The sequence below is a fragment of the Chanodichthys erythropterus genome, chromosome 20 (genome assembly GCF_024489055.1).
Source record: "Chanodichthys erythropterus isolate Z2021 chromosome 20, ASM2448905v1, whole genome shotgun sequence".
Lineage (NCBI taxonomy): Eukaryota > Metazoa > Chordata > Actinopteri > Cypriniformes > Xenocyprididae > Chanodichthys > Chanodichthys erythropterus.
In genome coordinates, this window is record NC_090240.1 from 23,558,309 (window position 1) to 23,576,123 (window position 17,815).

A 17,815-nucleotide genomic window follows, 5' to 3' on the forward strand; every position below is an offset into this window, starting at 1 on the left:
GCAATAATGCCATCTCTTGAATACCTGGGGGTAGTAGTGAATCATTAAGCACGGCACACACACACACGTTTGCATGATACACCCACATAAATGCACAAACAAAAACTGTCTCACACACACACACATTCTTGTACTTGAGGAACAATAAGAATCAGCAGCAGGAGAAACTTGCGTTTGGAGGGGGTGTGTTCAGATCCAGCTGGAGGAGGCAGTAACGCCGAGGATGCGTCAGGGAGCATGACTGCTGCCGGAAAGGGGCATGACATGATCTGTCAGAAGGCAGTTTCTCTCATAGTTGACCTCTGTATGCAGGACAGCCCGCGGCTGGACCACGACACCTGTGAGGAGTTCCTCTTTCTCATCTCCAATCAAGAGTACAACCACAAACATTCGGGTAATGATGATTCTTTTCCTTTTACAGTTTTTTTTCTATTTGTAGAGTGGATTGTGTTGTTGTAGATGCTTATTTCTCAAAGAGTATCTTGTTTAAATCAGAATCATGCTTTTATTTTGGCTCAGAAACAACTGTGGAGCCATTAAGTTAAAATTACCTGCTCTCAGTATAGCATCACTCACGGTTGGACTGCGTTGTGTGGGTTGTAGTGGGAATAATTATTTAAGTCCAGAAGTGCCAGCACTGCCAGCCAAAGATTCCTATCAGACTTTACTGTTAAGAAAATTACTTTGGCAATAACTGTTCGGTGTCCCCGAGAGATAAAAATCATTTGGATTTGCCATCGATTTTGTGCTTATGCACTGTGAACAGAAACATTTTGTTGTTATCAGATGTAGACTAAACATTTCATCATGAGTGGAAGCCTTATCTGAAGCCATTTTTTTGGTAGCAGGCATAGTTTTGACATGTTTTCTTTAGTTGGGGTCCCATAGGTCTGTTAGAATGTAATTAAATTGTCCTTTTTTAATGCATTTTAATTAATTTAAAAATAAATAATTTTTCAATGATGTCAGGGTGAAAGTTTGGAAACACTGCAATTAATCAGGGAAATTGGTGAAGATGAAAGGGCAAGAACATTTAGAAAAGCATTGCATTTAAGTGACCATTTTACTTAGAAAACAATTTTATATATGTGAGCCTGGACCACAAGCAGCACGGTTATATTTGTTGCATTAGCCAACAATACATTGTATGGGTCAAAATTATCGATTTTTCTTTTTTGCCAAAAATCATTAGGATATTAAGTAAAGATCATGTTCCATGAAGGTATTTTGTAAATTTCCTACTGTAAATGTATCAAAAATGTATTTTTGTGAGTGGATATGCATTTCTAAGGACTTCATTTGAACATCTTGAAAAGTGATTTTCTCAGTATTTAGATTTTTTTTGCACCAGATTTTCAAATAGTTGTATCTCAGCTAAATATTGTTCTATCCTAACAAACCAACAAACCACATCAATGGAAAGCTTATTTATTCATTTATAAATCTCATTTTCCCCCCAAAAAATTTACCCTTACGGTCAATTTTTATGGTCCTGGGTCACATAATTATATAATGTTATATATATTATATTAATAATATTCTATTATTAATGTATTTTCGAAGCTACTGTAAAATGTCTGCTTTTAATATGTGTATATTTAAAAAAAAAAATTAATTAAAAAATAAATGAAAAAAAAAAATATTTTATTAATATATTTATATTTTATTAATAATTTCATTGTTAATATTTTTTTAAAAAGCATTGCATTAAAAGCAACCATTTTACATTTTATTAGAAAACAATTTCAAAAAATTACAATTAAAATCGTATTTCTAATATAAAAAGGCTGCGTCCAATGTTATGTACAGTATATTGTATATTTATTTATAATGTACATTTACTTCAATTTTTTTTTTTGAAGGTCTCTTATTGTTTTGTTCTGTTCAATCAGATTGCTTGCAGTCAGACTAGGGGTATTTTTGGCTGGTTTTGTTTTTGTCATTCTGTCACGTCGATGTGTTGACAGACCCCTGCTTGGAAGAAATGTGTCATGTGAATATAGACAAAAATCTTGTCACTTTGTATTAACCTCACTAGGCAAATCGAAGGCCCTCCAGCCCACCATTGGCATCCATGGCTGAGCCGTGGGGACACTAAATGCCACGGCATGTTATTGGACCATCGCTGTGAATCACTAGTGCCAGATAAAAGCTGAATAGGGGCTCTTCTGTTATTGTTGGGCAGATTTAAAGCTGAGTGTCGGGCTTCCCTCAGAGGAAATGTCAAGCAGCTTGCTGTGTTTGGAAAGTGGGAGGAAATGTTCCTCAGGAGCAATTTGCATGGAAAATCTCACATTGTGAGATAATTATGTGAGAAGGTGATAATCTTGTGTGTCTCGATGACAAAATATTGTTTTTGTACTATATTTGTTTATCATTTTGTAGCGTTTCTTCTGGTGTTTTTGCTGTCTGCCAAATCATTACGTTCTGTAAACAAACCAATTTTCGGCGTCTTAAAATGTCAGATGCCTCGTCTTATACTGAGGCATTCAACATGTCCGTCTGTGATTGCTAATCTTTGGCAAACTCTTCTGACAAAAAGAATTCTGTGCTTCAAATCCAAGCTCGTTCTTTGGCGGGCGGACTAAAGTAGACTATTTTGTACTGTTTTGTTGTTTCATCTGAAGCACAGATGCTGCTCAGGGATAGTCGGACAGAGTGTGGCTGTGGATGATGGATGGAAAGCCCTGCACAATCGCTTTAACAGTCAACAGATGTCTAAAGATGAAGCACACACAGTGGAGAAATACCAACATTCACCTCTATGAACCTAGACTGCTGTTTTATAACTAAAGACTGACACACAGTTGTCCTTGTCCACAAGAAAACCTATTGAAATGATGGATGCCAGATCACTGAGGTGTCAGATTTCAACATCAGCTCTAATTAGACTGTAGGCTATCTCATTTTCACAATCCCATCATGGCTTTATTAAGCCAGACTCCCTACAGAGGACATTAGTAGCAGATGATTATTTATTATACCTTGTGCTGCATTCTTTGAAAGGATGGGGAAAGCTTTGCATTGCAGGTGCAGAAAAAAGCAGTAATTTGTTGTACTTTAGAGTTTTGCTCTACATGTGTATATGCTTTCAATAATTCATATGTGTCTCATCACGTCTTCTGTGGAAAACACACTTTTTTCCCTGCAAATTGGCCGGCAGCCATTTTGGCTTGGGAAAATAATAGACTTTTGCTGCACTGGTGTTAACGGAGGCAAATAGATGCTACGACAAGTCCAACAGCACTGGCTAATTTACATGATTATTATGTGTCTTTCTGAAACCGGGGTAATTGTTGCTGTGGTGGATGAGCGTGTGTTGTTGGGGCCTAAGCTTGAGGGGACTAGCTTCTGAAAAGAGAGAGGTGTGAAAACCAATCTGTCCAATATAAGTACATGCTGCAGCTGATGGGTACAAATGTCCAAGGAAACCATGTCCATACAAATCATTAAATCATACACTACGCCCTAACAGTATATAGTTCTTAGTTAAGCATCTTCAATAGTTTTAAGCTCCTCTTCGACCACATTGTCAGATAATGCAAGTGGACTAGGAAATACTGTATTATCTATCTGCCAAATTGGTGCTCTTATATATAATTAAAAAATATCACACCTGTGCTGATATCCATACAGCTGGCTGTTTTCATGAATGCAATGCTTGTATTCAATAGCTATGGTTAATATTGAGTAACTTACATTTTCCGAGTTGAAAAATAAGGTGGATACTGTTACACGTTTTCTCTCTCAGCTGTTTACGTTCAGTTGAGACAAAACCAACTATGTTTAAGAGGATATTTTGGCAATTTTGTGTGTATTTGTGTGTTCAAGTGCAAGAAGAGCTGTATGAGAACTCAATTGCGCACTGAAGCGGTTCTCTGTGCTTGAGCTTTGGATGTGTGTGCAAAAAAACAAAACAAAAAAACAAAACAGCTGAATTGAGTTCTCTTTCACATCTTCTTGCACTTGAAAATGGTTTGAAACCACATTAAAAGGTGCACTCAGGAATCAACAAGCAAAAACAAAATTTTCATTTTATTACTTTAAGCATCTGATACCAGATTTTCAATTCACAACTCTATAATATAATTAGGGCTGTCGATTAAATTAGTTATGGGAGAAAAAAAATAACACAGTAAAATTAGGGATGCACCGATATCATTTAAGGACCGAGTAGGAGTAGTTTTTCTGGTATTCGCCGATACAGATGCCTATATTTATTAATTTCTCTCTCTCTCTCTCTCTCTCTCTCTCTCTCTCTCTTTTTTTTTTTTTTTGGTGCATGCTGCAGTTTTTCCAAGTACAACACAGTGAGTGAATGTAGGACAGCTTCTTTATTATTACTCTAATGAAAAAAATTAATACATTTTTATGTGCTTGTCACAAACTTAAAGAACAAAAATGTCAGTGTCCAATAACCTTCAAAGGGCATAATTGTTGTTACACTCTAAAAAAATGCTGGTTAAAAAAAACAAAGTTGGGTTGAAATTGGACAAACGCAGTGATTTGGCTGTTTTAACCCAACTGTTGGGTTAAATGTTTGCCCAACCTGCTGGGTAGTTGGGGTAATGTTCATTTATTAAACATATTAATAAATGTTAATTTTCAAGATATTTTGGGTTCATTTTAAGTAAGCAATACTGTAATTTTTAAACAATAGTTGAGTTAAGTAAAACTACCCAGCAGGTTGGGCAAACATTTAACCCAACTGCTGGGTTAAAACAGCCAAATCGCTGGGTTTGTCCATTTTCAACCCAACTTGGGTTGTTTTTAACCCAGCATTTTTTAGAGTGTATATAAAAAGAAATGTACAAACAATACAACAAATACTATAGATATACAAATTAAATAATCCAGCTTTACAGATACAGTAGGTTTATATACCATGTATACATTTATTTAACATCTTTTGTTGTTTTATTAACATATTTAATTAGGCTATGGTCCCTTTAAGACCGAATCCATGGATACTGACACATGTCCTGTTTATACCCAAATGTTTACGTCCACTTAAGGCATAACCGACTGTATTTACGTGAGATACTCCACACGATGGACATTTTGACAACATTGTGTGCATTTGACTATTCAGGCGCGAGGAGAACCGATCGCGCGCTGTCTGAGAGAATTGGGATCGCGCGCAAGAAAGAGAGAGAGAGCGCGCGCGAGAGGGAGCGCTTCTTGTCTGTGTCATTCAGCGCCATTCCGCCTATCCCGCCTTCACTAATCGATAACGAATTGTGCTTGAAAGCATGCAGTTCACAATGTGTGGGTTGTCATCATTAATTTTGAAGTATTTCCACACCCCTGAAGCTGACATTGTTTCTGCTGCTGCCGTCGGTGTCTCTGTGCACGGACAATTCTGTCAGTTACGTCACGTGAGGTAGGCTATCGGTCTCGGGGGTATTTTTACGAGTACGGGTACAAGTACATGAGCTTGGTATCGGCATCGGTGCATCCCTAATTAAAATTATTGATGCATTTTACTGCAGTTATAATGCCCCTAAAATTCAAGATATCAATGCAAAAATGCCCCTGGGCCCTGCATGAGTTTTTGTGTCATATTTATATCATAGTCTTTGTGTAATCTTGCTACACACTGTGTGTCTGGGCTCCTGTGTTCTTGTCTTCTGCTTGGTTGTTTGTATTTTACCCTGTTTGGATTATCTTGATCTTAGTAGTATGTTTGGACGTTTGCCTGCTTTTGACTACTCTTTGGATTACCCTTAAAGGATAAGTTCACTTTCAAATGAAAATTACCCCAAGCTTTACTCACCTCAAGCCATCCTAGGTGTATTTGACTTTCTTGTTTCTGACAAACACAATCGTAGATATATTAATAAATATCCTGATGCATCCGAGCTTTATAATGGCAGTATGTTACCAAACGAGTATGAGCTGAAGAAAGTGTCTCCAACCACATCCACCCATCATAAGCATACTCTATACGGCTCCGGGGGGTTAATAAAGGCCTTCTGAAGCGTAGCGATGCGTTTGTGTAAAAAAAAAAAAATCCATATTTAACAAGTTATGAAGTGAAATATGTAGCTTCCGCCAGACCGCCTTCCCTATTCAAATTACAGAAAAAACGTTGAATAGGGAAGGTGTACTATGTACAGTGTAAGCTTTTTGAAGAATACGAAAGCCGTTTAAAGCTTGTTAAATATGGATATCTTTTTACACAAATACATCAAGGCCTTTATTAAACCTCCGGAGATGATGGATGGATGTGGATGGAGACCATTCTTCAGCTCATACTCGTTTGGTAACTCATACTGCCATTGTAAAGCTTGGATGCATTAGGATATTTATTAATATCTACGATTGTGTTTGTCATAAACAAGAGAGTCATATACACCTAGGATGGCTTGAGGGTGAGTAAAGCTTGGGGTAATTTTCATTTGAAAGTGAACTTATCCTTTAATAAAGACTGAATTTGGATCTTCAACCAAGTCTCAGAGCAGTGATCGTAACCAGTATAGCTGCATAGTACAGTCAACCTACACCGACTGCATGACCAAAGCCTCAGGGTAATTGCTTGGCAGATTAATGAAGGGAGGGGAGAGGTTGCAGCACCCTTATTGCTAATTGGATGAGAACACTTCACGCTTTACAGACCAAATTGCTGGCAAATTCCACTGCTTTTATGGCTTCAAAGAATATAAATTTTTGAAGAAAACAAATCAAGTCATATTTACACTCTATGGCCCTATTTGCACTTGGTATTAAGATCCATCTCAGGTTATCGTGATCATCATAAGTCATCAATATACTGCATTAAGAAGAGAAAGACTTCAGTAAATGGGAATATATTAAATATCTCTTGAAGGGATTGTTTCAGTGTTTAAACGTACACTAGCTACTAGTTGACCTCAAAGCTAATGCACATTAAATAAAAACCACAAAACTCACATTTTAATTTCATGGGATCTTTAAACAACATGGTGAAAGATTTTAGTATCTTTGACACTAATTCATTAGACATGATTTTATTTTTGTGTGCTCATTATTCATTGTCTTGTAAGCCCATCAATCAATGCAAATACGATACATTTATGTAATATGTTCCTTGTCAGTGTAATGCAAATGAGGAAGCATGTTTGGCAGCAAACTCTTCCTCTCGTTCTGTGTCGTGCTGTGTTAACAGACAGCCTGGGTGTTACGGTGCAGCAAGAGCATCTGCTCCCACAATGACAAAGTTTTACAGACATTATCTTCCCTGTTTCCTGCATAAAGGCTCAGTTGAAGAAGCTGCGTTTTTATGTAAAGTTTTATCCGGAACCCCTGCAGATTTGCCCATCACAGTGGGTGCCGACATTATGGGCATAATGTGAACAAGCAGAATTGTAATATCACAGTACATCAAGGACAAAACGAAAAATATCCTATAGGAATTATCTTGCACAAGAATATAAGTTTTTTTTTTTTTTTGTATTTTTTGCTTTCTATCTATGGTTTATTTTTGTCTGACCTCATGAAATGGCTTTTAATCTATGTCTATTAGCTTTAAGGTCCTCTAGATGCTTGTGTATTTCTAAAGGTTGACAGAATTCACACATCAGTGTTGTTAATTACAGGTAAAACTATTAAATAATTTTTGCTACTTGAAATAAAGTAAAAAAAAAAAAAAGAATTAAGCTATATATAAATAAAATACTAAAATAACACTAGCGGATATACACATTAAAGTGCCCCATTATGATTTTTCGAATATTACCTTTCATGCAGTGTGTAATATAGCTGTTTGTGAAGGTAAAATGCCTGCAAAGTTTTAAAGATCAAAGTGCACTACAAATAGATTGTCTCCTAAAAGAAACAATCGATTCTGAACTGCTGAAATGAGTGAAATAGAGTGCCCCAGGGATGACGCGGTTTTGTAGGCAAAACCTGGAAGCGAGTTAGCATTTTAGAACTTCTATGGAAGTCTATGGGTTTTTTGAATGGGTTTTTGCTAAATCGCCTGAAATAAGGTCTGTGGTTAACAAAGCCTCTAAATATTTTCACGTTTTGATCTATGACATAAAACACACCAGTTATAACCCACTTGTGATTTTTTGAACTTTTACTGTGTCTTAAAATCGGCAGTTGCTAACAGGTTGCTAAAAGGGACTACTTCCTTTGGCGGGGACTTTAGATGTCATCATTAAAAACAGGACATTTGGACAGGATTTCTCATGAAAAAGTGGATAAGTATTCATAACAGCACAGATCATAATCAGCGAGCATGTTTTCAAATAAAGTTGTTTTTTAAATACAGTTTGAGGATGCTTGGTTGCGGTGACGTTGATCCGCGACCGATGGTGTGCTGTAGTCCGTTTATAGCCTACTGTTAGCTTTTTATATCTGACGACTTTATTTAGGCTTCAAAATCTATAAATGTTGTGTTAACTTGTAAAGATTATCTTGATAGACAAAACGTGTAAGTGTCATAACCCTTTGTTAAACACAGAGCTTATTTTCTGCGATTTTCCAAAAGTCTATGGAAAAACTGCATAGGCTTTCAGTCGAGGGAACCCGTGCGCCGCTAACTTCCGAGTTGGCCTACAAAAACGCGTCATCCCTGGGGCACTCTATTCCAGTCTCACTTCCAGTTACATAACGATGTAACAAATTTACATAATGCCAACCTATGGTCTTCATTGGCTGCCTGAGAACATCTACTTTTACCCACCCTCAAAACACTATAGTTGTAGCTGAGGCCTGGAAGAGTTTAGTTCGTGTTGTCGGCATGTTGAGAATAGGGCTGTCAAACGAATAATCACAATTAATCGCATACAAAATAAAAGTATGAGTTTGCATAATATATGTGTGAGTACTGTGTGTAATTACTATGTATATAGAAATACACACAAATGAATGTATATATTTAAGAGAAATGTTATTTATGTACAAAATATTTTGATTTATATAATATAAATTATATAAAATAAAAAATAAATAAATATACTTGTAAATATTTCTCAAATATATACATGTATGTGTTTGTATTTATATATACATAATAATTACACACAGTATACCCACATATATTAGGCAAACTCAAACTTTTATTTTGTATGCGATTTGTATGCGATTGTATGTGCGAATGTATGTGATTATTCGTTTGACAGCCCTTTAGTTGAGAAGATGCTGTTTTCAGCGCTGCAAATCCGCTTTACATGCACTTCAAAAGAATGAGGGCTCGTGCTGGAATTTATATGGAAAAACCAATGCCATTGTTCGTTCGCATCAAGCGCTAAGGAAACCTCAGGACATGAACTTCAGATATGGTAATAGACATTTCGTTTCAAACATGAGCTGTAAGCAGTTGACCAATCACAACAAACTGGGCTGTCTGACCAATTTTGCTTGCAGACAGGAGGGAATTAGAGAGATTTAACTTTTGAACGCATCGTTTTCAGACTCTTCGAGAAATGCGGTGATGTATGTATATTATGAGAAAATTAAAGTGTTTTTTGACCTTGAATGCATGTAGAAGACCTCCAAAACAAAATTAGAAACCTTTAAAGTTGCATAATAGGGGCACTTTAAAATTCCTCCTAGGAAAATGAGAACAACAATAGCCATGTTTATATGTACACTTTTTTGTCATTCCAATTAAAATCATTCCGATTGAAAGATTTAGTGGACTGTTTGCATGAGACGTTATCAAATCTGATATGGTGTTTACATGTGCTAGCGCTTTCATTCTGACTGACTTTGTTACATGCGCACATTGTCCTGTTTGCCGCCTTTTATTCCTGTCAACATGGAGTTCCATTATTTCTCATGTGCACTATTTTTATGTAAAGTGTTGCTATTAATCAAGCAACAGCATGAATTTGTAGCATTAGCATATTACTGCTGGAAGGTCTGAGGAAAAGACGAGCGCCAGAAGCTGACCATTTTGGTGGCTGTGCATCTCGGAGCATCTCAATACTACCCCTCCCTACTCTGAAAAGCAGAAGCGTGTGGATGAAGGTCCGTAGTAATGATAAACTGAGTTCATTCAGTGTATTTAATAAATGTGTTGTTTTAGTTTTACTCCAGTTTAATTTTGCCGCCACAATTGTGCATTCTGAGGACCCTGGCCTCTTGACATGATGACGTAGATGCAAAGTAATCGGTTTAATGTGTTTACATGGCAGAATTTGTATTTTGTTCAGTTTATAGAAAGGTTTATCCCACCCAATTTCATTCGGTTTGGGCATTTTTATTCCAATTAAGGTGTTTATATGGAGCATTTTCATTCGGATTGGACTTTTAAACCGATTACAATGCGCCATGTAAACACACCTAGTGTTAATGACTCATGCTGAACTACACAGATTTTTGTCCAATCAAATACTCTCTAGAATGAGAATGTCCCGCTCCCCAATACCATCTTTAACTGACTAGCAAGTGATTTATGGTTGTGATGTAACTAAAGTCTACTGGTTATTTATTTATTTATGTTTTTTTTTTTTTTTTTAAAGAAAAGTCCTTCAATATGTCTCACCCAGACTCAGGCTGCATCCGAAAACCACTTGTTGCCTTGCTGCCCTATCAGGCAATGACTTGTAAGACAGCATTTGTGCATTAAGGCACCTCACAAAACTGATTTTGGATAGACTTCTGAGGCAGCGTAACAGTTTAATGATCTACAGAAAAATAGCGCAAGCTTTGGTGAGAACTAAACAAATATTTAATTACTACAGAAGTAATTTCTCGCTAGAAATGACATCAAAAGTGGAAAATGTTGGTCAAAAATGTACATTTACACACAAACTGACCATCAAGTGCAATTTTCGGATGCCATCTTTATTTTTCTAGCTCAACTGAATGTAAAGCACAGGATTGTGGGATATCAAAGGCAGTGAAGGATACATTTATGCTGCCATCAAAAATCGATTGGATTAAGGTATCTCAAGAAACAGGAAGTGAAGCTAACATTGGATTCGGATGTGCCTTGATGCCTTCCTTGAAATCGGTCCTCCAAAGTCAGCGTTTTCCAGTTTTCGGACGCAACCTTAGTGTTTCAATAGGGTAGAAAACTGCACTCGTCAAGCAATTACATGGCATCTTTAAATCTCGAATCAGAAAAACTGCCTGTGGGTACATAAACTATCTAACTGAGCCAGCCAGACAGTAATTGAAAATGTATGAAAAGATCAAAAGCATACGAGTAGACATTTGGCAAGACGGACCTAATTGATTTGTATTTTAAAGCTGCATTTACAAGGGAGTTTGTTGACTTTACTGTAAATGATATATCTGAAACTCTTAATTTTTTATGCTTAAGACTTTATTATTTACATAATAAACTAAAAGCATAATCTTCACCTTTTTGTACCATATATTATAATTTCATGCTCGCTGGCCTTTATAAGACACCCATGACTGCCTTTAATCATGCATGAATGCTTGTGACCTTTAGGTCACTTCATGAAATTCCAACATGCAAATCTAGAATCCACATAATAGTTAATTTTCTCTCTGATGACTGTCTTTCACCGCAAAGTAATCCAGTGAGGCGTGTAATTACGAACAAAATATTGAGTGTATGTTTTCATGCAATGTCAGTGACGTTCTTCATCGGCCTTCCTCTGCTTTAATGCTGTTAACCGGGTGTGAAAAACAAGCCTCTCGTTCAGCAACAGCACAATGTCTGAAGCCTACTCCACTCATCTGTTTACGCACTGAGCCATTTCAGTTCATTAGACATCAAAACAGTTATATTGTGTTGCCGAACAATGAACACCGGACCAAAAGAAAACTGTTATCTCTCCACACAAGCACTCCCATAATGACATTGTGGATTGAATTGAGTTTGGAGTGCACTCCTCACCAAACCGCAGACCCACATTGTAAAATTTGCATCCGTGAGTTGCGGGGCGAGGTAAAGGGTAATGTAATTAGAAAATGTGCGATGTACATGGTGCAAAAAATGTGAAATGAATGCACTAACCATTAAAACAGGTGCTGAAGGGGGGGGGAGTAAGGGTTGGAATACGAGACCCACATTGCATGATAAACAGTTGTGAGGAGTCATTGGTGGCGCGAGTGAAGGGAACATTTTGCTCCGACTGTACGATATGAATGTCTAAAAAGAAGTGTCTTTAAAACTAGATGAGATCTCTGGCCTGTCTTTCTCCTGAGAAAAACTTGAGAATATTGCTTTTTTTTTTTCATCAATGGCCAGGAGCAGTATATGTTTATTTATGGAAGCCCATTTCTGCCTCAGAGTAAAATAACTTCTAATACAATCAGTTGGGACTTTTATTTATTTTTCAAAATTGCATAATTGCAAGTTCATATCTATCAATTGTGACTTAAAAACATACAATTGAGTCTTTCTGTCTCACAAATGTTGATTTTTATTTGGTAATTGTGACTTAATATCTCAAAATTGTAACTGTCTCACAATTATTCCATCAAGTCTCACATCTGTGACTTTATTTGTTGTAATTGTGACTTGCTCATAAATGAAATTTTCTCACAATTGTGAGAAATTGTTACACAATTGTAAACTGCGTCTTTATATCTCATAATTGTGACTTTATTTGTCGTAATTGTGTCTTGATATCTCACAGCTGTTACTCTGTCATAATTGCGACTTCATATCTCATAACTGTAACCTTATTATTTATTAATTGCACAGTTGACATTATATTAATTGCAACTTCATCTACAATATCAGCTTCACAATTGCAACCTTATTTCTCGTAAATGTAAATATCTTATATAAACAACCAACAATCAAATATCAACAATCAAATAATTTCTAGTAACTGCGACTTACATATGTAAGCAATAATGTATGAGAAGCTGGTGCTGGATCGTGAATAAATCATGGCTGATGGCGTTAAGCGATGTCGCCATTAGATAACGTCTTTATGAGTGTGTCAATCAGTAGCGAAGACATTTACATTGAAAAGACTGAATTATTGTGAACACGGAGCAAGCCACAACTGACAAATGCTTTGACTAGTGCTGTCAGTCACGGGAAAACCCCTTAACTGTTAAAAGGACAAGATAATACATCAGACATTTAAACAGATTTTTTATTATGAACATAGGACTGACCTGAAGGAAAATGCTAAATCTGAATGCAGGTAATAAATTCGCTCATTTGATCTCTTTCTCACAATAATCTTAATACAGTAAGCTTCAATGAACAACATCAATTGAGAACATACAGTTTACGTTGCTAAGAGTGGTTGCTAAGGGTGTTGTGTAGTGATACACAGAACCGTTGGGTGATAAACGGCGGTCATAGCCATGTTTTATCGTGAATAAAACACAGATATTGACCAATCAGAATCGAGGACAGGAACTAACCAATATATAAAAGATATATAAAGGCCAAATTATCAGAAATGAAGTTGCAATTATGAGATTTTCATATATATATATTTATTTCTCCATGTTGTGCTGACGTTATACCAATATTGGCATATAAATATTACTTCTCCTTTGTAAAATCTTTAGAGATTCCAAAAAAGACATTTTGATCGGCATGTCCCAGTTTTTGTCCTGAGAAGCTGTTGTAATTAGTGATGGGAAAATAGGATTGAGACTGCCTGAGGCCAATAACTCCAAAGTCACTGAATGATAGGAGATCAATCCAGAGAAGCTAGTGTAGATTAGCTGTACAATGTGGAAGATTTCTGCTGACTACTGTACTCTCTCAAGAATTCAAGAAAACAAAAACACTGCAAAACACTTCTAAACAGGAACCTGCTGCACTGGCAAAAAAGAGTCAATAACATGACTGTGATGTCTTAAGTCGCCAAATATAGAGAAACTTTGAAAAGAAAAGTAAGATTACTGTCAAACACTCAAGCATCACTTCAGTCGTAGTGCCATTTGGAATCAGCAGGATTTGTGGATTTTATTCAATAGCTAAGATTCAGTGGATTATGTATTGTCCACATGTGTCATTCTTCAGTCAGTTGCATTTCAATCTCTCCATTCCTCTCTAGTATGTGCTCTTTTTTCTTTTCTTTCTTTCTTTACAACAAGCAAAGTGCCTGGCTAGGGAAAACATGGAAATGGAGCTCTGTGAAATGTGCTTTCACATTAGAACTTTAATTTGGTTGTTTATTTGCTGTGAAATTAATTGAACTGCAAATGAAACTCATAGGCTCAAGAATGCTTGCAGAAAAACATGTCTGAAACAAAATGACGCAAATTCCCAGGGACATAATAGCAGATCATATATTGTGGGTTGTCCTATATGAATCACCTTTTCCCCACTTTTTTCCCACAGTGCACTTTTCAGATCATTTTCACAAGTCCGTCCTTAACCTTCTCTCCTCTTTTTAAGTGCGAGTGCCCTTTGTTAAGGGATTGGCGGATTTCAACGGGTTTTAAAGCACTCCCAAAACATCTGAGAATAACCAATAGGATTTTGATTTTACTTTTCCACATGCGGAATTTCTAAAGAATGACACTTCAATCCTGAGCCTCTTTTGCTTTGAACCTCTCGCCCAGAATCTCCCAGCAGGCTTCCAGGTGCTGTCAGATCTGTGTCATGCTTGCTGCCAAAGATGACCTGAGGTGTAGATATATGGCTCATTAAAAAGATGAATGGCATGTCCAGTGATGCCTGACCCTGATGGCTTGTGAGCGTTCAGAGTGCACCTTCTCCCATTGTGAATGCAGGCATCATATTTACCCTAGAGGGCCTTTTAAAAAGCAAAACCTCTCATGCAGGAACTTTATCAAAAAAATGAAAAATTCCTATGTGTTCTTTATTGACGCTCAGAAAACCATCTCATTTGTCTTGAAAATACAATGAGCAACTTTCAGGCATCTGACATGTATAAATAAATGAGGCCCTCTTGTGCAAAAAGCTTGACTTGTCAATGAAATTGCCTGCAGTGTCAGCTCTTGCATATGCATATAGTTTCACAACGGAAGATTAAATGTTGCATAGTGCTTTTTTAAAATGCTGTCTATGAGATGTGCATTTCTGTGACTCTTTCCTGTATTTTATAGTGATTTTATACTTTGATAGTGATTTCCTTTGGAAATCTTATACTGTATTTGAATTAAAAGATAGAAGTTTAACGGGAAGGTAAGAAGGGTTAGTAATGCAGCATCACAGGTTATATGTATGTAACAATCACGAGTACTTGTGATATCAAATGTTGTGATATTTGTGTGATATATATATACAGTGCCCTCTGTAAGTATTGGGACATTAAAGATAAAATTGCTGTTAGCTGTGGTGTCAAGACATCTATAAATATGATTAAAAGATTAATATGAGGCAGAATACAGATTGTCACATTTTATTATTGACAGTTTCAACACAAAATGTTTTACCAATTAAGAAGTACAGTTACAGTTTCATCCCTCTGCCTAATGTGAGTATTATGACGGTTTAACTTAAAGTAAATGTAAAAGCTAATATTTAATTGTAAATCAAGTAATCACAGGAGCGAGTCTGTGACCCATAGACATCACCAGACTCTTGGTTTCACACATTGAAATACTTTTCCAGGCCTTTACTGCAACCATTTTCAACAGTTGCTTATTTTGTGGAGTTTCTGTCTTAGTGGCATTTTCTTGAACACTGGTAGGCTAGATTCTTTTGTACACTTTTGAATTCATTCTACTGCTCCCATCATTGAATAAGGCATCAATAAATATGAGTGAGGCAGACATGCATACCCATGACATGACACTACCTCCACCACACTTTAAATGAGGTTGTATGCCTTGGATCATTTGCAATTTCTTTTTATTCACACTTTTGGTTTCCCACTTTGATAAAGGTTCATCTTTATCTCATCTGTCCATAAAACTCTGTCTCATCTCTGCGTGTTTTTGCAAATTCAAATTGACTTTCCTAATTTTGATACTGATCAGATGTTTGATCTTGCCGTGTATCCTCTGTAATTCTGTTGGTGAAGTCTCCTGTGAACAGCAGATTGTAAGACCATCACTCCAGCTTTCTGGAGATTGCTGGTGATTTTACTGACAGTTATTGTAGAGTTAGGGTTAGCATTTCAAAGTGAAAAACCAAGAGTCTGGTGATGTCTATGGGTCACAGACTCGCTCCTGTGATTGCTTGCAAGGGATTTACAATTAAATATTAGCTTTTACACTTTAACATTTACTTTAAGTTAAACCGTCCCAATACCTATGCTCACATTAGGCAGAGGGGTGAAACATTAGGCAGAAGTGCTGTACTTCTTAGTTGGTAAAACATTTTGTGTTGAAAATGTCAATAATAAAATGTGACATTCTGTACTTCTTGACACCACAGCTAACCGAGCAATTTTGTCTATACAGTCCCAATACTTTGTGTATGGGTCAATGACGTGACACAATTTTTTTGTGTCGATCTTGTTTAGTTAAATTTAAAAGGGTTAAAATTTCAAATTACATTTGCAAATTACTTGTATACATTCTCTTTTTTGAGGACAAAGTTGAAAATGTCTGATTTCAATTCATTTTGAGAGAATATTTGGGGGATGATTGCATAAACATCAATGTGGTGTAACTATAAAAACTGTACCAAATAATTAATCTTGTTTAAAAAAGGAGAAATTCTCAGAAAATAAAAGAAAATGGTATACCGTTGTTCTGGATATTATAATTAATTTGGGTCAAATTAAGTTTCTGAAGTGTCAAGGTGGTGTAATCACCTTTCAAGGAGCAATTTTGTCCAAATTGTGCAAGAAGACCATGTGACATGAGTATTAACTTTTTATTCCTAAGGCCATGTACTTACATAGGTGTCCATGATAATGCCTATCAAATTTGATTTTAAATTGAAACTCCTATTACAAGCCTTTCTGTTATAGGGGCCAATTTAGTAAAATATTCCTAGTTTATGATGCTGATTAAAGATGTAATATAAACTGACCTAATATTTGGAACCATTTTCAACTTGTTTTTTTTAATTTCACCTTTTTTAAACAAGATCAACTATTTGGTACGAAGTTTTTACAGTCACACCACATTGACATTTTTGCAGTCATCCTCCAACTATTCTCTCAAAATGACTTAAAACAGACTTGGATACTCAAAAAAGAGAATGTATGCAAGTAATTTGCTAATTTATTTGGAAGTTTTAACCCTTTTAAATTTAATTAAACCATATGGACACAAAAAAATGTGTGTCACATCATTGACCCATATATATATCAATATATGTCAATATATTGTCATATATTGTGTTGGTCCCCCTTTTGCTGCCAAAAAAGCCCTGTCCTGAGGCATGGACTCCACTAGACCCCTGAAGGTGTGCTGTGGTATCTGGCACCAACATGTTAGCAGCAGATCCTTTAAGTCCTGCAAGTTGCGAGGTGGGGCCTCCATGGATCGGACTTGTTTGTTCAGCACATCCCACGGATTTGATTAGATTGAGATCTTGGGAATTTGGAGACCAAGTCAACACCTCAAACTTATTGTTGTGCTCCTCAAACAATTCCTGAACCATTTTTGCTTTGTGGCAGGACGCTTTGTCCTGCTGAAAGAGGCCACAGCCACCAGGGAATAAATGCACCATAAAAGTGGCCCATTAGACATTAAAATGGTCTTTTTATATTCCACATAAGTAAATCAAGTTGTCACATTATAGGTCTGAAGATAAAGAAGGTCAAAATAATAGTTCAGTTTATTTAAACAAAGATAATCCACACAGGTAAACCACAATGAGTGTCTACACACGGGCAACACCAGATGATGAACTGAAGGAAGTGAAGAGCTTATATACACAAGATAATGAGCAGAATACAAAACAGGTGTGATCTAATTAATGAATAACCATGGTAACAAACTAGTGGCGTGAAACTGAGAACATAGGAAAACTAACTAGATAACTAAGGCAGACAAAACA

General features: G+C 36.4%; 1 protein-coding gene across 2 annotated transcripts in view; it reads left to right on the forward strand.

The window, feature by feature from the left end:
* The first annotated feature begins 237 nt into the window (after positions 1 to 237).
* Positions 238 to 17,815, forward strand: part of syt6a (synaptotagmin VIa) — a 61,110-nt gene continuing 43,532 nt past the window's right edge. Inside the window, exon 1 of one of the 2 annotated variants that reach the window (XM_067371055.1) lies at positions 238 to 394. In XM_067371055.1, coding sequence (XP_067227156.1) covers positions 238 to 394 — 157 coding nt within the window. The remainder of the gene's footprint in view (positions 395 to 17,815) is intronic. The other variant, XM_067371056.1, reaches the window with a different exon arrangement.